Source organism: Rhinatrema bivittatum, chromosome 4, assembly GCF_901001135.1.
Source record: "Rhinatrema bivittatum chromosome 4, aRhiBiv1.1, whole genome shotgun sequence".
Lineage (NCBI taxonomy): Eukaryota > Metazoa > Chordata > Amphibia > Gymnophiona > Rhinatrematidae > Rhinatrema > Rhinatrema bivittatum.
In genome coordinates, this window is record NC_042618.1 from 366,753,602 (window position 1) to 366,780,805 (window position 27,204).

At 44.1% G+C, this 27,204-nt stretch overlaps 1 protein-coding gene across 4 annotated transcripts in view; it reads left to right on the forward strand.

The window, feature by feature from the left end:
* Nucleotides 1–27,204, forward strand: part of KIAA1257 (KIAA1257 ortholog) — a 384,182-nt gene that overhangs the window by 276,139 nt on the left and 80,839 nt on the right. For all 4 annotated transcript variants that reach the window (XM_029600807.1, XM_029600809.1, XM_029600810.1 and 1 more), the window contains one exon: nt 18,589–19,481. In XM_029600807.1, the coding sequence (XP_029456667.1) occupies nt 18,589–19,481 (893 nt within the window). The remainder of the gene's footprint in view (nt 1–18,588; nt 19,482–27,204) is intronic.

Here is a 27,204-nt window from a genome sequence, read left to right on the forward strand (position 1 = left end):
AAACAATGGGCCTTCTCTCTGGGTCTAGAACCAAGTGCTGTCATCACATAAGTCTTTAGTCAGAAGCCTTCTTGAAAAGTATATAAATCACTAGATCTTGATCATCTCTAGGGAGCAGAAAGATGCAGCTGTAGGTGCCATGCCCAGAGAGTACATAGTGTGCATGAAATTCTTGTGTGGTGTTAGGCAAAGTGACACTAATCACCCCATAAGAGATTACTTAGGGCCCCTTACTTTTGTCTTCACTCCACTTAAGAGGCATTCGATAAGAAAGCTTTTTTAGGTATGACATTTTAAAATAAATGTCATCTACTTGTAAGCCTTCCCAACCTGCTAGAACACCATGTCAGTTGCTGTATGACAACTGAGGATGATTCATGGAGGTGTGGAGGATAGCGATTCCCCACTGCCCAAAAGCAGACTGTGATGAGGCCTGCTGTTGCTTGGGACCAGGCAGACTTCAACAGACTAGTTCCCACTCCTGCACTGCCTTAGGTTGTTGATCTCTACATACCTATTAGCTAAGGATGATCTCACACAGTGCTAGGACAGGGTCCAAGGCCTAGCCAAGGCTAGCAAGAAGGCACAAGCTATGGAAAGCTAGGTACAGTGTGTTGGCAGTCCTACACGAATGCTATGGTAAGACATGACTCTTTTGGACTAACAATCAATATGAATACATTAGGCCAGCCATTAGACCAGCTGCATCTCTTTGGTGTTAAGATTATTTTGTGTCTACTTTGTCTACTACTGTAAATTGCATTTACTGCTATATTAATATGATTTTGCCTAACTTGGCCTAAGTAGTTTCTGTTATACACTGACCCAGACTGAGAACCTATGAGTAAAAGAAAAATAGAGATGAGACCTGCTAGAATCACTCTGCTAAACTCTCTTCCATAGAAGCAGAAGGACTATATGACGACTAACAGGCAAAGTTGTATTGTATGATATTTTACCAAAGCTGGCTGCCAGTCCATGAGGTCTCCTCGGCTTCTACAGGGGGACATGAGGGATCCTCAGGTACATATGGAACAACATCTACTGGGGTGCTACACTATAGAGCCAGATTACTGAATACACAGCTGAGCAGCACTAACTCAGTGAATCTGCTCAGCTGCATCTGTGCTACAAAAAACTAGGTGTCCAAATTCTAGGTGTACAAAATTTAGCATCCAAATTTTAGGTATGCAAACTTGTACCTTGATGAGCACCCAAAATCGAGCACCCACTAATCAGCTTCTGCGATAGGTAAATTCTTGTTTGTTGCTCAGATTTATACCCTTATCAACTGGACGCCCAACCAGGCGCCCAACTAAGCATCCAACTAGATGATGGGTTCCATATTAGGTGCTACAACACAAGAAAGAGATCTAGGTGTCATAGTGGATAATAGGGATGTGAATCGTGTGATCGATCGTCTTAACGATCGATTTTGGCTGGGGGGGGGGGAGGGAAATCTGATCGTCATGTTTTTTTTTTTTTAAAAATCGTTAAAAATCGTAAATCGGGGGAGGGCAGGAAAACCGGCACACCAAAACAACCCTAAAACCCACCCCCACCCTTTAAAACAAATCCCCCACCCTCCCGAACCCCCCCAAAATGTTTTAAATTACCTGGGGTCCAGTGGGGGGGTCCCGGCGCGATCTCCCACGATCTCCCACTCTCTGGCCACGGCTGCGTTAATAGAAATGGCGCCGGTGGCCCTTTGCCCTTACCATATGACAGGGCAAAGGTAGCGCCGGCGCCATTTTGGTTCCTGACACCCGACGTCACGAGTGCAGGAGATCGCTCCCGGACCCCCGCTGGACCCCCAGGGACTTTTGGCCAGCTTGGGGGGGCCTCCTGACCCCCACAAGACTTGCCAAAAGTCCAGCGGGGGTCCGGGAGTGACCTCCTGCACTCGCGCCGTATTGCCAATATTCAAAATGGTGCCGGCGCTACCTTTGCCCTCACTATGTCATACGGGCGACAGGATGAATTAGCCATGCTGTCATGGGAATTGTTCATCAGGCCCGGGAAGCGGAGCTTCACTAGTGATGGCAGAGCTTTGCTCTGAGGCTGCGCGTGGTTTCCCACGCTGGAAAACGACTCTTCTCAGTTTGCATTAAAGCAAACGTGGTCGTGAAGATGGAAAGTCGACTAGACAGGGAGGTGCATGGGTCAGCATGGCTAATTCATCCTGCTATCTACGGAAACACCGTTTACGGTAAGCATACTTGCTTTTTCCCGTCTATAGCAGGGCTGAATTAGCCATGCTGTCATGGGAGTCCTAAGCTCCCCATCACGCTGTCTTGTTAAATATGTCTCTGGAGTGAGTGAAGCATGATGAATTTAAGTGTCAGTTGACTTAGAAGCACAGTAGCAAATGCGTGTAGAAGGGAACGCCCCAGTTTGGCATCATTTGTTGTTTGCTGATCTAAACAGTAATGTGCTGTAAATGTATGAAGGGAGGCCCAGCTGGCCGCTTTACAAATGTCCAATGGTGGAAGGTGCCTGAGGTAAGCGGTACAGAGAAGGGCGACCAGGAAGGTGGAGGGTCTTCATCAGATGACATACAAGGAGAGATTGAACAATCTAAATATGTACTCCCTGGAGGAAAGGAGGAGCAGGGGTGATATGATTCAGACTTTCAGATACTCGAAAAACTTTAATGATCCAAAGACAACGACAAACCTTTTCCGTCAGAAAAAAATCAGCAGAACCAGAGGTCACGAGCTGAGGCTCCAGGGAGGAAGACTAAGAACCAATGTCAGGAAGTATTTCTTCACAGAAAGGGTGGTGGATGCCTGGAATGCCCTTCCGGAGGAAGGGCATTCCAGGTCACTACCACTTCTTCCCTGAGGTAACTACCACTTCTTCCCTGAGGTAACTACTCTGGTATACCCTGCCTTCTGACTATTGCTGCACTTTGGACAAGTCTTCTCATTTCATCTTTGAGACTCATCCCCGGCATATCCCGCTCCGTGGGCCACTACCGGATCATCTGAGACATCATTGTCTGTGGGTTTACCCCTGCTCTGAAATTTACTTTCTACTATCAATAAAGACTCTATTCCACAGCTGTGTCTGATGTTGCTGAGGCCACGCCTACCAGCGGTGAGGCTCACAGGGCTCACCTGTGGGCAGAGAAACCTCTCACCTCGGCCCAGGGGTTCACACTAGTACTAAACATAACACCTGTATTAGCCTGCTGAACAGTAGGCTAACACAGGGAAATATCAATTGGCTTAGAAACGTAATGTAACAAGAAGATCATGCCAAGGGTGGGGACACTAATACGCAACAGGTAAAACCCTGGTAATTACACAATATTAATACTGTGGGAAACAAAGCTGAGAAAGGAAAAAGAACATAGATGAGAGAAGGAGGGGAGTAGGGATAGTATAGAAGGGAGGGAGCGAAAATTAGAAGGAGGAGGAGGGGTGGGAAGGGGGAAAAAAGGAGATTACATCAATACTCTATGAGGACTCAAAGAGCAAAAATTGAAGAACTTACAAATGGGAATAGAACAACGCCCGAAAACTTGAAGGTCCATTATAGAATCAGAGCAGAAAGGGGAGGGAGGAAGCAGCGTGGAGAGTTGACAGGAGGGAAGGGAAGGGGGAAGGACGAGAGATAAAAAGCAGAACACATCAAATAAAGAACATGGAAAAAACACAAAAACAAACATTGAAAAACATTTTCTGAAAAAAATAAGCATGGGGAACAAGAGGGAGTGTAAACACCAACCTCCAAAATATTCAAATCAGAGATTTCAAGCGGGAAGTTCTCAAAAGGGCATAAATTCAAAAAACATTGACAATGCTTTTGACGAGTAAATGTTAATTCATTGAACATCTCATTTGGACCCAGCTGGGACAAGGTCTTGTAAATAGAAACGTAATTAGAGACGAAATAAAGACAAACCGACTGTGGCATGCCTTCAAAGATAAAGTAAATTGAGGTGATTTAAACATTTCACCCCTTAGTAAAAGGGCGGTCGTTGGTATGGAAATAGAAATCAATTGAGGGCACTATTCAAAGAACATATAACAGTGCCAGAGTACCAAAGCTGTAGAATGTGAAAAAATTCTAGTAGCAGGATTGGCACACATTCTCTAGAAAGTGAATAATGCAAAAGTAAACCAGATTTTACTAGCGCACATCCGCGTTCATTAAAAGAAAATCTTCCAGTCAGCCAGTTTTTTCGTTTAAGACGGCTATGCACAACATCAGAAGAATTTCACCAACAAGCAATTGGATTGAGTGACCATTTTATAAAGAGAGGCTACCCCAAGTGTTGCATCAAACGGGCTTACACTCGGGAGAAATTTACTCATAGAGACTGGCTCTTTTTACCACGTCCTTCAGAACCAACTGATATTTTGACTTGCGTCCTCCCTTTTTCATTTATGACTCACAAAATGAAATGCATCATTTATCAAAATTGGCATATTTTACAGACCCTCAATGAATTTCAAGAAACACCAAGATTTGCGTTTTCACGAGGAACCAATTTGAAAGAATTGGTTCACTCTGATTCATCAATTGTTAGTTCCTTGATTAACATAGGAACACATACAGTGTGTGGTGCATGTACTGTTTGCCATGTAATGATCAACACTTCAGCCCTATATTTTTCTAGACATGATTTCACTTTCATTTTAAGAAAGTTTACAGATTGTCGGTCAACAGGGGTTATATATTTAATCCAATGCTCATGTAACCATTGGTATATAGGAAAAACGAAGTGGGCTCTTAAAACCCGCCTTATTGAATATCGATCATGCATCTCTACGGGCTGTCTCACGGCTCCCTTGACATCTCATTGTATCCAACAGACGCATACATTTGATGATTTAAAGGTATGTGTTCTTGAATAACTATCTCCAAATTGGAGGGGAGGCGATTACAAGCAGAGCAATGATGGATCCACCGATTGGGCACGGTGGATCCCGACGGGCTAAACTCATCACTTGAAATGCAGTTTTTCCTTTGAAGTCTATTTATCGATCACCATAGCATCGAGACGCCTTTCTCTTGCTGCAGTAGTTACTAAGACGCATCTTACGTCATCATGTCGCAAAAAGCGTGGGCTACTTAAAGGTACAACCGGTTCAGGGTGGTCTCTGTCCCGCATAGAGTAGAAATGTTTTGAGACGGATGAGTCCGGGAAGAAGGTTGGTTCTGCTGCTGACTCCAAAGTTAAGAATCATTTTTTGATAACTAAGATATTGAGTATGTCTTTTCATTTAATTGCAGTATTGGTTATAACAAAATACACTCCTGAAGAAGCGACTGACTAGTCGCGAAACATCGGCCGTTGTCGGGTCTAATATTGAATCTATGCATTGGGAACAGACGGATCACTCAAATGTCTGATGAATCGACACTTTCAAACAACTTTGAAAATAATATAGTTTAACAAAACCACACCGCAAATGACAATCAGACCGGAAGGCAGTTGTAAGATATACTGCCATTGTCAGGCTTGCTGATGTGGTTTCATCAATATCATTGGATATGAATTTGTATTGAGCATCACAGCACTGAGAATTATATACAGTGTCCTTTTGTTGTTTTTTTTTAGGGAACTATCTAAACCATCTAACTACCCTTCCTCCCTCTTTCCCTCTCCTTTCCTTCCTGCCCCATATTCCTATCCTATCCCCCAAATTTTTATTTTACCCTTTGCTCCTCTTCCGGAGCAGTAGTAACTTGTACGTGCTGGCAGGCTGCTGGAGTGTGCTTCCCTGGCACAGCGGCAAATGGTTGCTGTACTGGTCGCCTCCAGCCCCACCGCCCACCCCCTTTTCAGGCCCCAGCACTTATTCATGTACTGGGGTTTATATGCATGTCCGGGCCCGTTTGAAAATTCGCCCGGCGTGCGTAAGGCCCGGTCACGCACGTAAACTCAGAGATTTACGCGCGCAAGGGTTTTAAAATCTACCCGTTACTATATAGCTAGAACATTTATTTTATTATTTATTAAAGGCTTTTATATACAAATTTCTTGATACAAATCAAATCAGCTCGGTTTACATCGAACAAGTAGAAACTATAACCAACCAAACAGTAGAGACGATTTGAAGGAGTATAAAGTTACATTATAACAGGGATGTGTAAACTTGGAGTAGGAAATAAGAAGGGGGACGAAAGATTATAATATACATTGGAGAATGCGAGGGAGGCAAGGAGCAGTCCTCATGATAATTTGTAAACGTTTTCTTAATTTATATACATGGTTTAGCGCTTGTTTGTATACATAGTTGCTAGAACAGTTATAAGTCAGGCTGTTGGGCTGGTGTCGGTGAAGGCTCGGCAGAACAGCCATGTCTTTAATTTCTTTTTAAAAGTTAGAAGGCATGATTCCTGCCTGAGGTCCGGAGGCATGGTGTTCCAGATTGAGGGACCTGTGATGGAGAATGTCCGGTCTCTGATATTTGAGTGTTGTATAGCTTTGATAGAAGATACATGTAGGGATCCCTTGTAGGCATCCCTTAAAGGTCTAGATGTTGAGTGCAGTTTGAGGGGGTATCGCAGATCAAGAGGGGTCTGATGATGAATATGTTTGTGGATTAATGTAAGAGATTTATGAAGATTTATGAAGAACATCAGTGAACAGAAGATAAACAGCAGCAAAGTATCCTCGGAACTTTAAACCAGCGATGTACCCTCAAACAGATGATTTCATGGGCCAGGTTTAAAAGGGTATAGAAGCCTGCCAAAGAGATAGTCATATGACGATTCAGAGTCAATCAGACGTGAGTACTGAAGAAAGAGAGAAAAAAGGAGGGGGGAGGAAGGGGGAAAACGAGTGGGAAGGGGAAAGGGGGAGAGGAAGAGGGAAAACGAGTGGGAAGGGGGAAAGAGGGGAGGTAAAAAGGAGGGAAGGGGAGAGAGGGGAAAGGAAGGGAGAGGAAAGGGAATAGGGAAGATGGAGAGAGAAAGAGGGGAGGAAAGATTAAAAAAAGGAACAAGGGAGGGGGAAGAAGGGAAGGAAAAGGCTACGGGGCCCGGGGGGAAGAAAAAAGGGGGAGGGGATTAGGGGGGAGGCGAATAGGACGGGGAAAAGAGAGGAGGGAAGAAAAAAATGGGGAAACTACAGGATACTACTAGAAAAATGAACACCACTCGATCTCCCGATTCAAACCATCCAGATAAAGAGTTTAATTCAAAAATCCAACGTTGTTCTCTTTGGATTAGAATAGAGGAGAAATCACTACCCCAAGTGGGACATTATGGCTGTTCTAAAGCAAAGAACCTCAAGGAAGTGATGACATGATTATAGGATTAACTAATAATGTATACTGGCTCAAAAAACCTCAAATATATAACTACAGAACAAAAACAAAACGTTTCAGCTTGAGGTGCTGCAAAATAGCAGATATATCTTTCTGTTCCTTTTAATATATAATTAAAAAGACTCACCTGAGAGAGTGGTATCAGAAAGGTGTAAGTGTATTCGCAGTCTCATGAGCTCTTGCCCTTACAGGGCTACAGCCCCTCTCTTGACTTCACCACTATTAATCACGTCATTTACCTACTCTCTTCAGGTTTGTCAATTAATGTTATGTTTTTATAAAGTGCAAATATGCCTCCCTTAAAATCCCTAAAACCACCCGTATTTCCCATATAACATGCCACAACTACTCATTAAAACATTGTGTGCTTCAATTTGTGCTTATCTCTCAACAGTATTTCTTCTATATTTCTTCACTGCATTTCTTCACTGCTTCAGGTAAATCGCCCGACATTGGCCATGTTTCGGCGCGCTCCTCGCGCCTGCTTCAGGGGCTACCGTTCCTTCACAAACTCTATTGCAAAAAACATAAGTCCATAAATGCCTTTAAAACAATATCTATATATATTTCTCACTCTACTAGTGCATTGCTACTCACGATTCAGTGTGACACAGATTATTCTTACAGCTTTGTCCTTCAAAAATGGCGCACAAACTCTACTCTTCCGTCTCTACCGGATATCAGCTGTTTTATACTCTAACCTCGAATCTGGAACTAACCTATCAACTACAAAAAGACCGCCCAGTCAACTTCCTTATTAAGCCCAGCAGGGGCAATTGTATTCAATTTAAAGATCCAGCGTTGTTCGCGCTGTAGTAAACAAAGATTTAAATCCCCTCCCCGCTCATCCTGCTCAATGCAGTCCAAAACCGTGCTATATAAACTCTCAAAAACATGGGATTGTTCAGAGCAGTGCTGCACTAATGGAGCTTCCATCCTTCCTCGTTTCAGTGCACTCTTGTGCTCAATCAAACGTGTTTTTAATGCTCTCGTGGTTTTGCCCACATAAATGAGCCCACAGGGGCACCAGATGGCATATATAACATTTCGAGAAACACAGGTAGTTGCTCTAATTGGTTTAAATTTTTTTAATTTATCCAAAGGAATATTTATGTTGGAATGAGCAAATGGGCACATTGCACATGACCCACACGGGAAATGGCCCTTCTCTTCTTCGGATCTATTTGCTGGAACTTTAAAATGTGACCTAACCACCTGATCTTTAATGCTCGTTCCTCTTTTAAACGCTATTAAAGGCTGGGTTGCAAACACATTATGAACCTGTAATACGTTCCAATGTCGTCTGATGCTCTGCACTATCCCATTCACTCCCAAAGAGTACGGTAACACGCATGTCAACCTATTGCTTGTTAATTTTTGCCTCGGTTGCAATAGAAATTCTCTGTGGTTCCATCTTGCTCGCTTACAGGCTTTTCGTATTACCCCCAATGGGTAACCCCTATCCATAAATCTCTGACTCATCTCTCTTGCTTTTAATTTGTATTCTTGAACTGTTGAACATAGTTTCCTCAGCCTCAAAAATTGGCCGAAAGGAATACTATTGCGCAAGGTTATGGGATGACAACTAGAATATTCTAGTAATGTATTTCGATCCGTTGGCTTCTGAAAAATCGTGAAGCAAAATTTATTGCCATCCAAAGAGATCCTTATATCCAAAAAAGGAACTGAAACGTGATCATAATTGTATGTAAACTGCAATGCCTGCTCACAGGAATTTAACCAAACCATGAATTCTTGAAAAAGGACCTCAGTCCCATGCCACACTATGAAAATATCGTCAATGAAACGGCGCCACACTATAATGTTGTTTTTATATGGAGAAATCTCTAACCAGCGTGCCTCAAAATGTCCCACATACAGGTTTGCGACACTGGGGGCCATAGTGGCCCCCATTGCTGTACCACCGACCTGTTGATAATAGCTTTGCTCAAATAGAAAAAAGTTTTTTTTCAACGCCAAAGTGGCTAATTCTATGATGAAAGCTATAGGAGGACGAATCGGTGTTACCTGTGCTGATAAACTATCCCGGAGCACCTCTAATGCCGCATCCTGCGGTATATTTGTGTACAAAGACACAATATCTATTGTAGCTAGAAGCACACCGTCTGAAGGAACATTTAAAGTCTCCAAAAATTGAATTAGATGTCCTGAATCCCGAACGTAGGATGGCAGAGATGGTACAAGTGGTCTCAAAAACGTGTCGACAGGGAAGTGCCATTCCAGCTATGAAGTCCACTTCCAGGATCTGCTTCTCTGACTACCTCACTATCACCATCTTCACGACAGACATCCTTGGCGTACCCCACTCTGCGGGCCACCACTGAATCTGCACTTCTGAGGTAATCTCTATTCATCTACAGAGACTCCCTGGCATATCCCGCTCCTCCGGCCACTGCCAGATCTGTACCTCTGAGGTAACCTCCATTCATCTACAGAGACTCCCTGGCATATCCCGCTCCGCGGATCACTACTGGACCTTATCAACAGTGGCATCTCTCTGGGTATATCCCATAGCTCTGAACTATCTATTTGCATTCCCTGCTCTGCGGTCTCTGCCCTCCTTCCTGCACAATAAAGTTTCTACTTAACAGCTGTGTCCTGTGCTGCTGAGACCATGCCTACCGACGGTGAGGCTCACAGGGCTCCTCCCTGTGGGGGAGACACTTCTCACCTCGGCCCAGGGTTCACATCCATACAAAAACATAACACTACAATTGATACAATGTCATCCTGAGGAATATTAGAATATAAGGAAACAATATCTAAAGTGACTAATAGAAAAGGACAGGGTGGGAACAGCAGAGTATCCAGTAATGAAATAAAATGACTTGAGTTGCGGACATAGGAAGAGGCCAAAGAGGTAAAAGGGCATAGGAACAAATCAACAAACTTAGAGAGGGGTTCCAGGATGGAGCCGATGCCTGCCACTATCAGGCGGCCTGGAGGGCATTCAAGAGACTTGTGTACCTTAGGTAAAGTGTAAAACGTGGGAGTGACAGGGAATTTTTCAGTAAGGAAGTCAGCTTCTATATTTGTAAGGAAGTGATTATCCAGATGATATTGAACTAGTTCAAAAATGATAGTGCGTGACTGGGGTGACAGATCGCCTGATAAGAGTTTATAATAAGTAATGTCAGAGAGCTGTCGTCGAATCTCCATGACAAAATCAGTACAAGTTTGTATAATAATAATGCCTCCTTTATCTGCTGGTTTTATGACTATAGAATGGTCTGAGGATAGGGCGAAATTGCTTTGCGTTCCCGAAGTGAAATATTCTCAAGGAACTCCTGAGGCACTGTTCATAAAGGGACAACTTGTGTAGAACAAGTGTTTCAAAAGAAGATAAAGGATCCGTGGGGCCAGGAGGCACCCAACGTGATTTCCGGGTAACAAGAAGAAAATCAGGTGATGATGGGTAATGGCAAAGAATAATTTGATCTTAAGTAAATGCGAAAAACATTGAAAAAAGACCCAGATATTAAATGCATCATAATGTATTGACGACACAAATGAAAGGCCGCGTTGTAGAATCTGATGTTCCGGCAAAGACAAAGATCTAGAAGACAAATTAAATACAATCGAAGGATGGGAAGTTATTGCCATGGATCGAAGGCTTGTGTCTGGGAGCTGGTAGTTCTGGAAGTCTGGTCCAGTGGTTTGTGGTGTTGTCGTGACGATGGTTGGGGATGCTGTAGAAGCTGAGGAGGTTCGCACATGTCCAAAAAAGAAGCAGAAGAAGAAGACAGTCCTCGACCAACCAGTTGGATGGAAGAATGAGTTAAAGGTGACTACAGAAGGGTACATACTTCACCCCCTGAAGAATCATCGGATGAGGAATTAGCGAATGCGACTTTCCTTTTTGAAGGCCGAGAAGAGGACATCCAAGGGTACATAAAACCTTGTGCTTAGTTAGATGTGTCCCTTTGGAATTTTTTGAAATTATTCAGTTTGAGATCTGCACGAAATTACTCCAAATTATGGTGAAATTCTGAAAGTTGAGTGGAAAATGTGTCAATGGGAAGTGAAGACTAAGTTCTTAGTTTTGGTGTTTACCTGTTCCTGTAAAGTAGAAGTCACCTGCTTAGTTGTTTCAACTATTAATACTATTAAATCGAAAGAACATTCATTCAAAATCTGGTTCCATCTAGCCACAAAGTCTGGGTTATCTGAGTGCAAGTGAGGCTCTTTGTTAATTCTCAGTCCACATGGGACTCGTCAAACTTGACAATATTCCGTTAGTGTCGCAATATGGATTCCAACTCTTATGGCCCGTTTTTAGAGGACAATAGTGTCAGACCAGGTAGGGAGAGAAGGAAGGGAGGGACTGTCCTTAAAGAAGGGAGGATCGGTGAAAAGAGCTTGGTAGTCTTCTTCTGTGTAATTAAAAGTATCCTTAGGTACTGTGGAAGCCATAAGATTCCCCACAATTATTGGGCAAAGCAAATATGCAGAATTAACAGCACACACATACAAATAATTGTCAGAAAAAAGGGATATGTGGCAATACAAAATCAATCACTGTTCAATACATTAAACCCCAACTTTTATTTAATCAGAAACAACAAAGAAACATTTAAGGTACCGAAGAACTTACAGATGGGAATGGAACAACTTCCCAAAACCTGAAGGTCCATTATAGAATCAGAGCAGAAGGGGGGGGGGGGAATCAGAGTAGAGGGTTGAATGGAAGTTGTTCCATTACCATCTGTAAGTTCTTCGATTTTTGAGTCCTTATATAGTATTGCTATAATCTCCCTTTTTTCCCCCCTTCCCCCCTCCTTCTTCTAAATTTTGCTCCCTCCCTTCTATACTATCCCCTCCCCCCTCCTTCTCTCATCTATCTATGTTCTTTTTCCTTTCTCAGGTTTGTTTCCCAAGTATTAATATTGTGTAATTACCGAGGTTTTACCTGTTGCATATTAGTATCCTCACGTTTGGCATGATCTTCTTGTTACATTACTTCTCTAAGCTGATTGATATATCCCTGTGTTAGCCTACTGTTCAGTACCTGTGATTTGTTCCTTTGCAGACAACATGAATGCGTGCTGGATCCCCTTGACGCAGCCTTGGTGCAAAACACGGCCGAGTTGGGATTACTATGAATAATATTTAAAAGCATTTGTGCCTTAAATGTTTCTTTGTTGTCTCTGATTAAATAAAAGTTGGGGTTTAATGTATTGAACAGTGATTGATTTCGTATTGCCACACATCCTTTTTTTCTGACAATTATTTGAATGTGTGTGCTGTTTACTCTGCTTATTTGCTTTGCATTGACTATGTTGTCCCAGGAATCAAATATGGTTGTGGTATTGGTTAGATTTAGTTTATGTATCTGTTTCTATTTCTTTCTCAAGTACTTATATCTCTGTCTTTTTTATAAAGGTAAATGTATGCTTATTTTTCATACTATAGCGGATTTGGTTGATGAGGGCTATTTCCACTTTTATTAATTGGTGATCGGACCAGGGCATTATCGTGTGTGAGGTATTGATTAGGCTATTATTTGTATTAGCAAACATAAGGTCTAGAGTGTGGCCTGCTTTGTGAGTTGCTTTTGAGACAAATTGTGACCATCCCATGGCTTCCATTGCTTCTAGAAACATTTTACATGCTAAAGGCCTGATTTTAAACCCCGCCCCCCCCCCCTGTGCATAAAAAACGGGGATTATGCGTGTAGCTGGGCCTTGTGCACGCTTTGCGCATTTTAGAAGAGGCCCAGCCATGCGCGTAACCCTCGTTATGCACATAAGAGCCAGGCCTCTATGAAGGGGCGGTCCTTGGGGGGGGTGGGGGGGCGTAGCTGGAGGCTGCTGGTATAGCGGCCATTTGCCGCTGTGTCTGGGGATTGCGCGCCGGCAGCCTGCCGGTGCTTGCAACTTACGCCAGCTCAGGAACTGGTGTAAGTTCGGAAAAGAAAAAATTTACAAAAGGTAGGGCCTTCAAAGGGGTCAAGAGGAAGAGGGAGGGGGTAGGTGGGGGGGAGGGAACTGGCGGAGGCCCGATCTAGTCACCACACGGAGAGGAGGCAGGGGAAGAGGCTCCCCTGCCAGTAGTCTTCTCATGTCTGCGTACCAGGGTCTTCTTGGCCAGTCTGGTGCCACTAGAAGAACTAGGCCCCGGTGTTTCTGAATCTCGTGGATGATGGCACCCAGCAGAGGCCACGGAGGAAAGGCGTATAGCAGAGTCCCTGGAGGCCATGGCTGAACCAGGGCATCGATTCCGTGTGAGAACGGGTCGCGCTTGCGGCTGAAGTATCTGGGTACTTGAGCATTGGACTTGTCCGCCAGTAAATCTACGTCCGGAATCCCCCAGTGATCCACAATCATCTGGAAGGCTGTGGGTGACAGCTGCCACTCTCCAGGATTTAGGCTTTCTCTGCTGAGGAAGTCTGCTGTGGTATTGTCCTTCCCGGCAATGTGGCCGGCGGAGATGTCCTGAAGATTCGCCTCTGCCCAAGCCATCAGTGGGGCGATCTCCAGAGATACTTGTCGGCTTCTGGTTCCGCCCTGACGGTTGATGTATGCCACCGTGGTGGCGTTGTCAGACATCACTCTGACTGCTCTGTTCTTCAGTCTGTGAGCAAATCGAAGGCATGCCAATCGGACTGCCCGTGCCTCTAGACGGTTGATGTTCCACGCTGACTCCTCTCTGTTCCACCGTCCTGTGTGCTCCCCAGCCGCTCAGGCTGGCATCTGTGGTGAGCAAAGTCCACGTGGGTGATGACATCTTCGACCCCCTGCTCATGTGGCTGGACTGCAACCACCACCGCAACTGGGTCCACACTCTGGCTGGCAGATGCAGGTGCGTGGAATAGTTCCGTAGACGAGGGCTCCAGCGAAAGAGCAGGGAGTGTTGTAGAGGTCTCATATGGGCCCTCGCCCAAGGCACCACTTCCAGGGTGGATGCCATGAGACCAAGAACCTGCAAATAATCCCTGGCTATGGGTCGACTGGCTCCCATCAAATACTGGATACGCTGCTGAAGTTTCAACTTTCTCTTGGAAGTGAGACTGACTGTGTCCGCCCGGGTGTCAAACTGTACTCCCAGGTATTCCAGGGACTGAGAAGGCTGTAGGCAGCTCTTGCTGAGGTTGATTACCCAGCCCAAGCTTTCCAGAAGGGCGATCACTCTGTTGGTTGTCCGAAGGCTCTCCTCTCGAGATTTCGCCCTGATCAGCCAGTCGTCTAAGTAGGGATGGACCAGAATTCCTTCCCGCCTGAGTGCCGCTGCTACCACTACGACCACCTTGGTGAATGTCCGTGGTGATGTGGCCAACCCGAAGGGCAGAGCCCGAAACTGGAAGTGGCGGCCTAGAACCTTGAAGCATAGGTAGCGCTGATGATCCGGATGGATCGGGATATGCAGGTATGCCTCTGACAGGTCCAACGCCGTGAGGAACTCTCCTGGCTGTACTGCAGCCTTGACGGAGCGCAGAGTCTCCATGCGAAACCTCGGTACCCGCAAGTAGCGATTGACCTACTTAAGGTCCAGCACAAGCCGAAAGGTGCCCCCTTTCTTGGGTACCATGAAATAAATGGAATAGTGTCCAGAATTCACTTCCCAGGCAGGTACTGGGATGATGGCTCTCAAGGACAGGAGCCTCGCCAAGGTAGCTTCCAATGCTGCCGTCTTGTGCATGGGACATGACGATTCCACAAACTTGTCCGGAGGGAGATGATGAAAGTCCAGATAATATCCCTCCCGGATAATGGCGAGGACCCACTGGTCCGACGTGATCTTGACCCATCTGGGGTAGAAGAGGGTTAACCTGCCCCCTATGGCTCCATCCCCCAGATGAATCGGCGGGTTCTCATTGTGAGGCGCGGCCGGGACCCGAGTCTGGGCCTGCTCCCCTCTTGCGCTGCTTGGTCCGAAAGGACTGATTCCTGGCCTGAGGACGTGGTGCCTGGTAGCGACCCCTGTAAGGAACAAAGCGCTGTGAACTCCTGCCCCTGGAGGGCCTTGGAAAAGCGCGCTGGCCCCTTCTGAACCGATCTTCCGGCAGTCTAGGCACTGGAGAGGCACCCCATGTACTGGCCAGTTTATCAAGGTCGCTGCCAAACAGGAAAGAGCCCTTAAAGGGCAATCTGGTGAGGCGTGTCTTTGAAGGCGCATCAGCTGGCGGCTACGGAGGATGAGATCCCCTTAGCTGTTGTCCGGACCAGGTCAGATGCAGCATCCGTGAGGAACGAAAGAGCGGACTCCATGTCGGCTGCTGGAGCGTTGTTCCTAACCTGTGACAAACAGGCACGCGTCACCACTGTGCAGCAGGTCACAATCCGCAAAGATAGAGCTGCCACCTCAAAGGTTTGTTTCAGGATGGCGTCCAGTCGCCGATCATGAGGCTCCTTGAGGGCCGTCCCCCCTTCAACTGGAATAGTAGTGCGCTTGACCACAGCGCTAATCAAGGCGTCCACCTGAGGGCACGCTAACAGGTCCTGGATAGCCGGTGCCAATGGGTACATGCCCGTCAGGGCCCGGCCCCCTTTAAAGGAAGCCGCCGGTGCTGCCCATTCTAAATCTATCAGTTGTTGTGCTGCCTGCAAGAATGGAAAATGGCGGGCTGTAGGACGAAGACCTTCCAGCAGGGGGTTCTGCGCAGAGGGTACCGTAGCGCTGGGACCTGTAATATCCAATTCCGCCAGACACTGGGACACCATGTCGGAGAGATCCTCCTTAGGGAAGAACCGCCTCATGGTTCTATATGGTTCAATCCCTGGGGGAAGATCCCCTTCGTCCGGGAGTTTGGACTCGTCCGGAGAAAACTCCTGGTCTGACTGATCTGGGCTGTCCAGCGGCGGGAGGTCCCGCTCACGATAAGGGCGTGAGGGTCCAGGAACAGGCTCCGCAGGAGCCGCCACCGCAGCAGCCGCCGCGGTCGCGGCCACCGCCGGAACCGCAGACACCGCAGGAACAACTGGAACAGCAGGAACCGCAGGACCTGGACGGGAAGCCGTCTGCATCTGTTCAAAAGCATGAATCCCCTTAAAAAGATCCACCCAGGAAATTGAAGCAGCCTCTAATCGCCAGGGTACAAGATCCCCCGGTATTCCCGATTGGTCGAGACTGCCCGCTAAGTCGGGGGTAGCCCCTGGGGAACTGTCCGCAAATCGCGGCTGAGACGGGTCCTGGCCCGAGGGTCCCACGGCCTCCTCACATTGGGCACATAGGGAGTCTGGCTCTTCACTGTGTGTGGCCCGAAGCTGGCATGCAGAGCAGAGGCCGAGGGCTTTAATGCCGGAGGCAGGCGGCGCTCCCGCTGAAGACGCAGAGGCGTTTTGTTCCATAGTATGCGCTGAATGAAAAGTGGCCACAATATATGCGTAATACAACAGGCGCTCAATAATATGCGGCTGCAATAGGCGCCCAATACAACAGGCGCTTAATACTATGCGGCAGCAATAGGCGCTCAATAGAACAGGCGCTCAATAATATGTGGCAGCAGTCTACGCTTAATAGAACAGGCGCTCAATAATATGCGGCAGCAATATACGCTTAATAGAACAGGCGCTCAATACTATGCGGCAGCAATCTACGCTCAATACAACAAGCGCTCAATAATATGCGGCAGCAATCTACGCTTAACAGAACAGGCGCTCAATACTATGTGGCAGCAATAGACGCTTAATAGAACAGGCGCTCAATACTATGCGGCAGCCATAGGCGCTCAATACAACAGGCGCTCAATAATATGCGGCAGCAATATACGCTTAAAAGCGCTAAAAGATATATCATACTCTCTCAGCAATAGGCGATCATGAATACACGTTCAATGGCACTCAATAAGCCCTTAGCAATATGCAATTACCTAAAATAGCATTCAGTATGCTGTCAGCAAGCAGGCGGTTTAGCAACACACGCTCAATAGTTAGGCCATATGCACTCAGCAATATGCAGTTAGTAATAATGGCATTCGGTATGCGCTCAGGAAATAGGCGGTTCGATAACACACGCTTAATGTCAGGCAATATGCACTCAGCAATATGCAGCATTCAGTATGCTCTCCACCGTTAGGTGGTCAATAGCGCTCAATGGCATTCAATATGCATTAAGTAATATACAGGCCACAACACAGTCTTAATAGCATTCAATAAGCTCTCAGCCATATGCAGTTGGCAATAACTCACAGTAAGAAGGCAATATACGCACAAGGAGGAATAAACCTGCGCCTATTACAGGCGCCCTACCTGAACGAGGCCCACAAAATGGCGCCCTCCTTGGCGTGCCACGCCGCCGATCCTCTGTTCCTTCGGAGACCCGAAACAAGAGATGTACGCCTCACCTGAACCACGGCACTTCTCGGCTGGAACCCAGGCGGTCTCCGGCTGCGGGGAGAGCGGGCAAGTACCTTCACCACCGCGATTGAGATATGCACCCGCTACCTCGTCCACGCCGGGACTGAGGTGCCTCGTATGCCTCACCCGGACCTCGCCTGGGGGCTATGTCCCTGCCGCGCTTCGGCCAGACCGAGGACTTAACCACCGGGGGGATCACGGGAATCACCCCAGGCAACTCAACTGGGGGAGTGACCTTTGGGTATCACCGCAGGAGTGCGGGGCTCGATATTTTAGTAGTAGAAAGTAGAATCTAGAATTATAAGAAAAGAGAAAAATTAAAGTTGTCTTGGAAAGCACGCTCAACTAGCGTGCAGGCACTCCAAACTGCTTTGGAGACGGAAATTACTGAGTTGCTACGCTTCCTGTGGGGATATATATACCCCCGTGCTGACGTCAGATCCGTCTCCAACTGCTAGCACGCGGATACTATCCCATTCGTTCTAAGTCCATCTGGCTACACGCCAGGAAATATATGTATTTTATTATACATGCGTATCTGATATGTGCGAGTTATAAAATACTTTCGTAGATCTCTGACTGGACATATACACATGTATATGTGGCTGCGCAGAATTTTAAATTTACCTTGATAGAGTGGTGTGATTTTGTTTGTGAAACTGTATGCCAGAACTAATTGAGAAATGAGGGGACCAGGTTCATAGAGGGGAGGATAGGTAACGCTCTCTCTGTACCAGCCAGAAAAGTGTATTTTGCCCCACTACTTCTAACAGGGTCCACTTCACAAAATAAATTAGAGAGACTGGCCCTCACCATATAGGGACAGATCCTCTTGACATTTTGTGTGTCTGGTTGGTGGGATTATAATTACATTGAATTATTTACAAATATTACATTATTAAACTAACAGGATTTCATTTAATATTTTTTAATGTTAAGAGGATATAAACTTAAATTATTTCACTTCCTTTGTTGTTTTTCTATAGGAAAAATGTGATCCTGTTTATTGTAGATACAGATTTTTTGATCTGCCTCCTCATCGGACAGAAGGCCAAAAACATGGAACTCATGTTTATTTTAAGGATGTTAATGTAATTCTAATAGCAGCCATTAGCCCTGGATTGTTGCTTGAATATCTTCGTGGGCCACCAATAGAGATTGAAGTTCATGATCGAGACCGAAAATTAAAAGACACTACAAGCAAACCATTGTTGTTTGGGACTCAGCCAGAAGATGAAAAACTGAGTGATGTGGGCTTTGTTACATCTAAAAACACTGGGCAAAATCCACTTACTGAAAGAGACAATTTATGGAATCCCTTTGGTATAGCTAAAGTCAACCTTACTCATTTGCTACAAGGTGAAAAGTACTTAAATATCACTGCACCTATTTATAACTGCACTATTCCAGATATTAATGAAAACCATCCAGATAAAAGGAGTGGAAAAATTATGGGAGTAATGGGGTCAGTTGATGGTCCATGGGAATCCTCACTGCCTATGGGCCATTACCTGGAATCAAATGCATCTCTTAAAATAAGAGTTGATATAACTGTGCCACTGACTTCAATATCAGAAGCTGTTGAATGCCCATTTGGTCGAATAATTTTCATTTTTATGTATAATAATAGTTCTCTGCTGCATGATTTGATGAATGAAGTTACAGAAATCAATGCAAATGCCTTCAGGCTGGATTCATACCCTATATATTTAATTCAAGGAGTTATTTCAGCTATTAAACTGGAAGATGAACAAAAGGAAAATTCTGACTTGGACATTATTACTGGCTTCCACATAATGGATGGACAAATTCATCTCTTTGTTTTGGAAGGACTGAAAGACAAAGCAGTCAAGAGGATTTGGGAAAAACTGTCAACCTGGTAAAACAGCTTATAAGTCAATACAAATCTATATAGAAATCTTTACTCCCTGATGGGGAGCAGCCACTAGAAAGTATGTTGTAAACCATTTACTTTTCTCTGCATTATTGAACAAGATATTACAGTGAAAGGAATGTTGCCTTTTAAATGATCAGAAATGACATAAATTGCAGAAAAAACAATGCTATGAAGAGCAAAATTAAAGTCAAGCAGGAATGCAAGTTAACAAAGTATAGAATAAGTTGAGCTTTATTTTAGAGCATGTTGGAACCTGTGAAAAATAAAAGTAACTATGTTAGATACTAGTTCTGCCCTTGCTAAACATTAATGCTATTAAATCCCTTTATTAATAAAATGTCAATAATCCTGTAAATAAATGTCATAAGGCATTAAATAATTTCCTAGTAAACAAACTTAGGTTTAATAAGAATTAAGAAACAATGCCTAGTATCTAGGATAATTTTACATGATTTAAGGAGGGAGAAAAGTACCAAAAATGTAAATTTCACAATGCCTTATACGTGCAGTAAAGATAATGAGGCTAATATTCAGCCACGGGAAGTCTGGCTAAGTTAGCTGGATAAACTTAGGCTAATTTACATTCAGTGGCGCAGAGGCATTGCTGAATATAACCAGCTATCTTAAAGTTGCTTTAAGGCAGACCTAAAGGTATCCAGCTATTGGGACATTTATCATTTTGCAATAATGCCACCTTTTTCTGTGCGATGTGCCTGCATTAATGAATGAAAAGTTTATCACAAATAGGAGAGAGAGAGTAAGATAAAGAGACACAGACTCTGTAGAGTCCAATCTGTAAGTTTACTATTTATATCACTGTAAGAGATAGAGAGTACATTGTACAAATCAACTCCTCTTTTACCTTTCATCACTCCAAACAGAAAATATTCACTGATGTTAACTTTGCTGTTCGTACCCCTGACTGTTTGAAAAATTGCTCCCCAAAACCTACCCCAAACCTCACCCCGAGTTAATTGTCCCCTTTTACAGTAGTATAAATAGTAAACTTACAGATTAATCTCTACAGTCTCTCTCTTTCTCGCTCTCTCTCATGAAAAATGTGTTGTAGAAATTACCTATGTGTGAGCAAGGAAATTAGCCTAATCATACCCCCTTTTTATCATGGGTGCTATTTCCACTATATTTATAGCATTTTGATGAATCTAGGTCTTAGCTGGATAACACTAAATATTGAACTATGCTCCATCCTGGAACATTCCCAGCTCACCCCTGACCTGTCTAGCTAAGTTTTTAACTGGCTAAGTCAGGGTAGGTCAGATAGGTGAGAATTTCAAACCCCAAGGTTGTCTGGCTATGTCCAAACTTAACCGGAGAAACCATTTTGAATGTTGACCTAACTGAAGGCAATTCTCAAAATCATTTCTATGGATGAAATAGCTTCCTTATTGTTCACCAGATCAGTCCAGACTAGTGGGTTTTTCTTTTCTACCAGGAGATGGAGTCAGAAAAGAAAAGCTTTACTGTACTATTGGTACATAAGAAAGTGTGCCATTTGCAGGTATTCAGTAATCTGTCTCCAGCAGATGGTAGAGGTGCAAAACCTGCAGGCAGTCTTTAAGATCACATTACTCCCAGGGGTATTAGGTCCTGGATTAGACCATCCCCCTGATGCAGTGGAGGCAAGCAGGGGGTCATTGGCCCTTAATTGACTCTTATTGGTACTGTAAGGCAGGTCTGATATCTGGTGGTGCTGGCTCCCTCATTCCAAAGCCTCTTCTCCTTCCCTGGAAAGAATTCACTCCTGGCTGCCCAAGGAAGATTTCAAATAGGAAGTAGTCCATTTCTTTTTAAAGTTTGAATTTTGAGGTTTCTCTCTTTAAAATTAAAAATATAAAAATAAAAAACAATGGCACACCAAGTATGATGGCAAGGGAGTGAGGCTACAGGAAGGAAAAAATCAGCAGCTGTCCTGTCTGAGGTGCGGGTTCCAAGCAGCAATGTGTACAGAACTAGGAGTGGGATGAGACAAAACAGAGCTGGTTTGTGTTGGGTCTGCTGCTAGCATGACCAACATGGCAGCAACCACAGAGCACGGGAAGTAGATTTGTGCTTGTGAACAGGGACAGATTGGCCTATCGGGGCTTTGGGCATGCCCTGGTGAGCCGATCACCCCAATCATGTGATAGGTATTGGTTGCCATGGCCTCATGCCTACAGAGTCGTGGTGACCAATAGCATCATGTGACATTCCTTGGGGAGCGGGAGCCTCTCCCGAGGCCCTCTACTTAGTGTTTCCTTTGTATTTTTTCCGCAGCAGCAGTCGCAGTTCCATGAGCCTGTTTGCTGCACTTGCCCCTGACCCCCATCATCACCTTGGTGGCGGGAAACATTCCCGCCACCTCCTTTCATGCCTGCCCTGCTTCTGCTTTTGCCAGCAGGATGCAGCCAGCACACTTCCTGCCATTGCCTCACCGCCTGTTGAATACCTGCCTCCCAGCTCAGACAGCTTTCTTCTTCGGCAGGTGCCTTTCGTCCTCATGGCACAGCAAAAATACATACACAAACAAACAAGTTCAGGGCTTAAAAGACCTCTGGCCTTCCCATACCAAATGGCCACCCCCTCCCTCAAAAGCCCACTCAGACTCCCCTGGGCTCTGCCTAGATTTTCCCTGACCACCAATGTAAGTAAACATGTTTGCTTTATTTATTCAGAGGGGGAGAAAAGTGAACATAAGTGAGCATGACTGAATGTGTGTTGTAGTGAAGGTGTGTATGTCAGCATGTGTGAGCGTTAGAGTGCAAGTGTGTCAGTGAGCATGTGTGCAAGGAAGAGAATGACATGTGCAAGTGTGCATAAATCTGAGCATGTGTGCGAGTGTGACTGGAGGATGTCAGTGAGAGTTTGTGTGCCAGTGAACATGTGTGAGTGTGACACTGCAAGTGAGTGAGAGCATGCATAAGGCTGTGAGTGAGAGCATGTGTGTCAGAGCGAGCAAGCAAGCTCATCAGTGACAGAGGGAGATTGTATGTGTGTATGAGTGAGCATTTGAGTGTATGTGACATGTGTAATAGACAACAATTATTCATGACCATCTTAAGCTGACAGGAATCAAAAGTTCCCGGGTATGAAGAATGCAGGATTTTTTCTTATCCTTATTAGTTTTAATTACTGGATATTATTTGATGTCTGTTATTTTTTAAATATTTTATTGCTGTCTGGGACGTTTTCAATAATTTGTATATGAGTTAAATTAGTGGATGTTCTATTCGTCAGTTGTTTTGAAATATATATTTTTAGTATGATTTTCCTATTGTGAGTGATGTTTTATAGTTCTTGATTTTATAATTTGATGTTTTATGAGGAATGATGTTTTTCCATTGCTGCATTGCATAGAGTCTGACTTATTGTGATTTCCAGTTCAGTTTTTGTCTGCACATTTCTACTTATATTTTATGGTCCCTTTATTCTGTATTTGGTGAGGATCTGCCTGTGTTCTACATGTGTGGCAGAAGTGAAGTATTCTACTACTGTGTAGTTTCTGTGTAGGGATCTATAGCAGCCTGGCTTGTACTGTTTTCCTAATAGGAGGTACATTGATGTTTTAGGGCCTGGTGTCATATTTGAAGTGTTAAACCATCAAACAAGTGGAGAATAATAGACACACCAACAGATAAATTGAAATAATGCAGGACGTGTGTCAGAACAGGTGAACCGTCTACAGGCACAAAAACCATACTAAAGTAAAAAGAGTTTTTATTCACTCAATATGATTGTCAGGCAGACATATCTTTACAGGTTAGAAGCAGTGAAAATCAAATGTGATGATGTTATTGGTCCCCCGACACGTCCGTGTTTCGCACTGGCTGCATTGGGAGGGACAAAGCAGGAGATCAACTAGATCTTCACCAAAATGGAAACACAAATCTAACAAAAATTAGAAGCAGATGGTAAAAAAGCAATGCCTGCAAAAATACTTAAAAAATGAAAATATAACTATAAAAGTGCTCTGGAATGCAAAAAATGATACATAGCATGTTTAAGGAAAAATCGGGGTGACAACCCTACAAATAAGCAAGTGGACTGAAGACAATGGCAAAAGAACTCAAAAAGTCAAAATGTGCCATGAGAATGGTACATGTGAATAAATAATAAATAAAAATTAAATAGATCAAAGGTGGCAAACATGCACAGCCTCAAACAAAATAATTCAACTATAGTAAGAGATGGCAAAAGTGAGCAAAATGTCTAAAACATTTTGATTAGTGACCAGATAAAAAATGTAACCAGCAATAAAGTACAAAAAAGTAAAAAGCAGTATGAAAACAAAATACTTTCTTGAACGTGAACAAAGAGACAAGGTAACAAAGTTGCAGGGAACTGCCATATAAACTGCCATATAAACGGTCCAAAATACTAATATAGCAAGCGTCCGCAGAAAAAACAAAACAGAGCTGATAAAACATAGAGACTAACAAAAACGCATGCATCTGCTGGCGGCCAAAAATAAATGCATCTTTAATAAACAAAGAGAAAGTGGAACCAGAAAAAAAAACTTACTTTTCACAAAGCGCCAACCAGCGTTCAGTCTGTCGACGGTACACAAAAGCAACCATGGGTTGAAACGAATTTAGTGCACCAAAACCGGGAGCTAGGCAGGTGTGATGACAACAGCTTACAGACACATTGAACAAAGTAGAATACTAATACATCCAAAATCAGAATTATTATGATAAGGGTGGGAAAAAAAGAAAAAATAATATATAAATTATATCTATCTATCTAATTATATAAATAAAAATGTTAAATAGTTTGTACCAAATCGCTAATCTCAGCAACCACTTAACCGATTGCGTTCAAATTTGGACACAAGTTTCACCTCACATACGGCAAGGATCTTCTTCACTTACATTACATATATGTCACACCGGGGGCTGGTAAAAAAGTTTTAAAATTCGGTTCCACAAAAAGCGACATCTGGTGGGCGTAAGCGGAAGCTCTTACACCTTGCACAAACTCACACCTCCCACACACGTGACCAATGTTTGCGATTCACACACCCTCCGAGCAGACACAAATCCACCCTCCTCACCCCCCCCACACACACACATGCCAATTGTACTTATTTCACACACCCTCAAAAAACCCACAAAAACCCACTAAATAACAGCATGCTACACCGGGAGGCCACTCACATGCCACATGTTTGCAATTCCCACACTCTACGAACTCACACACAAACACCATCCTCACACCCCTCACGCACATGACTTTTCTACTTACTGCCCTCAACCTCCGAACGCACGGAAAACTGCAGAATAGTTCGGGCTCCTCCAGAGGGAGGGGGGGGGCAACACCGCTCCGGGACACATCGCATACACTATGGCTGTTGGCTGCCAGCAATCAAAATGGCGCCGATGTCTCTTTCCCTTACTAGGACTCTCGGGAACGCCAATAGCGGCAGTAGCCCATGTGACATAGTAAGGGCGAGGGCCCGTCAACGCCATTTTGTGAACTGACAACCGGCGCACCTTTGCCCTTACTATCTGAGCGAGACTACTGCTCCCATTGCTCCACCTCGAGGGCCCGGCGCCAAAACTTCCACGCTAGAACGAACGTCCGCTCCACCGACTACCATTTTTGAAAGGTATCGTCGGGCCTGCAGGGGGGGACGTGGGGATGTTCTTGTGTCCATGTTTGGGGGGGGGGGCCAGGGGGCAGTTCCGAGATTCTGCAACTCTTGTGGGTTAGTTAGTCTTGATTTGCTGTTCATAAATCAGAACTATATGGAAATTCAGCACTAACAAAATAGAATAACTTCCATTGGTCAGATCATAAACTAATCTCTGTAATTGTAAAATTACCAGTGCTTGAACAGAGAATTATCATTTCAACTCAAAAATTAAAACGGTGGAAACAGATCGATGTAGAACAATTGAAAAGCAAACTCCCACCCATGCTAGACAAATTAACTATGACAATACTTCATTGGCTGCTACTGACTGGAATTCAGTCTTACACCTTTAAGCATCTAGAAATTTATCTGACTGCCATTGAAAAATGGTTACGCTACAATTGGTTAACACTAAACATTGCTAAAACTGAGTAAATTCATTTAATTAGGTGATCTCAGATTGAACAGCTACCTAAGTTTATCTTTGGCAATCATAATATTTCCATTTCCTATGTACATGATCTAAGGGTATTATTAGATGCTAACCTTAACATGAAAATACACAGTCGTAGCATGATAAAATCAGTATATTATAAACTGCATGTTATGTAGATTTAAACCTCTTCTAGAGCCTACAGATTTTAGGACTGTATTGCAACAGTTATTGTTGTCCAGGATCGATTAGTCAACTCCTTAATGCTGAGGCTGCCTGATAGTACATTAAGAGCTTTCTAATTATTGCAGAATTCTGCTGTCTGAGTTATAACTGCTGATGTGACCATATTACCCCAATTCTTTCAATGCATCACTGGTTGCCTATTTGTTTCAGAATCTAATATAAAATATTATAAAATATTAAGAACATAAGAAATTGCCATGCTGGCTCAGACCAAGGGTCCATCAAGCCCAGCATCCTGTTTCCAACAGAGGCCAAAACCAGGCCACAAGAACCTGGCAATTACCCAAACACTAAGAAGATCCCATGCTACTGATGCAATTAATAGCAGTGGCTATTCCCTAAGTAAAATTGATTAATAGCCATTAATGGACTTCTCCTCCAAGAACTTATCCAAACCTTTTTTGAACCCAGATACACTAACTGCACTAACCACATCCTCTGGCAAAAAAAATTCCAGAGCTTTATTGTGCGTTGAGTGAAAAAGAATTTTCTCCGATAAGTCTTAAATGTGCTACTTGCTAACTTCATGGAATGCCCCCTAGTCCTTCTATTATTCGAAAGTGAAAATAACCGAGTCACATCTACTCGTTCAAGACCTCTCATGATCTTAAAGACCTCTATCATATCCCCCCTCAGCCGTCTCTTCTCCAAGCTGAACAGTCCTAATCTCTTCAGTCTTTCCTCATAGGGAAGCTGTTCCATCCCCTTTATCATTTTGGTTGCCCTTCTCTGTACCTTCTCCATCGCAACTATATCTTTTTTGAGATGTGGCGACCAGAATTGCACACAGTATTCAAGGTGTGGTCTCACCATGGAGCGATATAGAGGCATTATGACATTTTCCGTTCTATTAACCATTCCCTTTCTAATAATTCCTAACATTCTATTTGCTTTTTTGACTGCTGCAGCACACTGAGCTGACGATTTTAAAGTATTATCCACTATGATGCCTAGATCTTTTTCCTGGGTGGTAGCTCCTAATATGGAACCTAACTTCGTGTAACTACAGCAACGGTTATTTTTCCCTATATGCAACGCCTTGCACTTGTCCACATTAAATTTCATCTGCCATTTGGATGCCCAATCTTCAAGTCTTGCAAGGTCCTCCTGCAATGTATCACAGTCTGCTTGTGATTTAACTACTCTGAATAATTTTGTATCATCTGCAAATTTGATAACCTCACTCGTTGTATTCCTTTCCAGATCATTTATATATATATATATATTGAAAAGCACCGGTCCAAGTACAGATCCCTGAGGCACTCCACTGTTTACCCTTTTCCACTGAGAAAATTGACCATTTAATCCTACTCTCTGTTTCCTGTCTTTTAACCAGCTTGTAATCCACGAAAGGACATCGCCTCCTATCCCATGACTTTTTAGTTTTCGTAGAA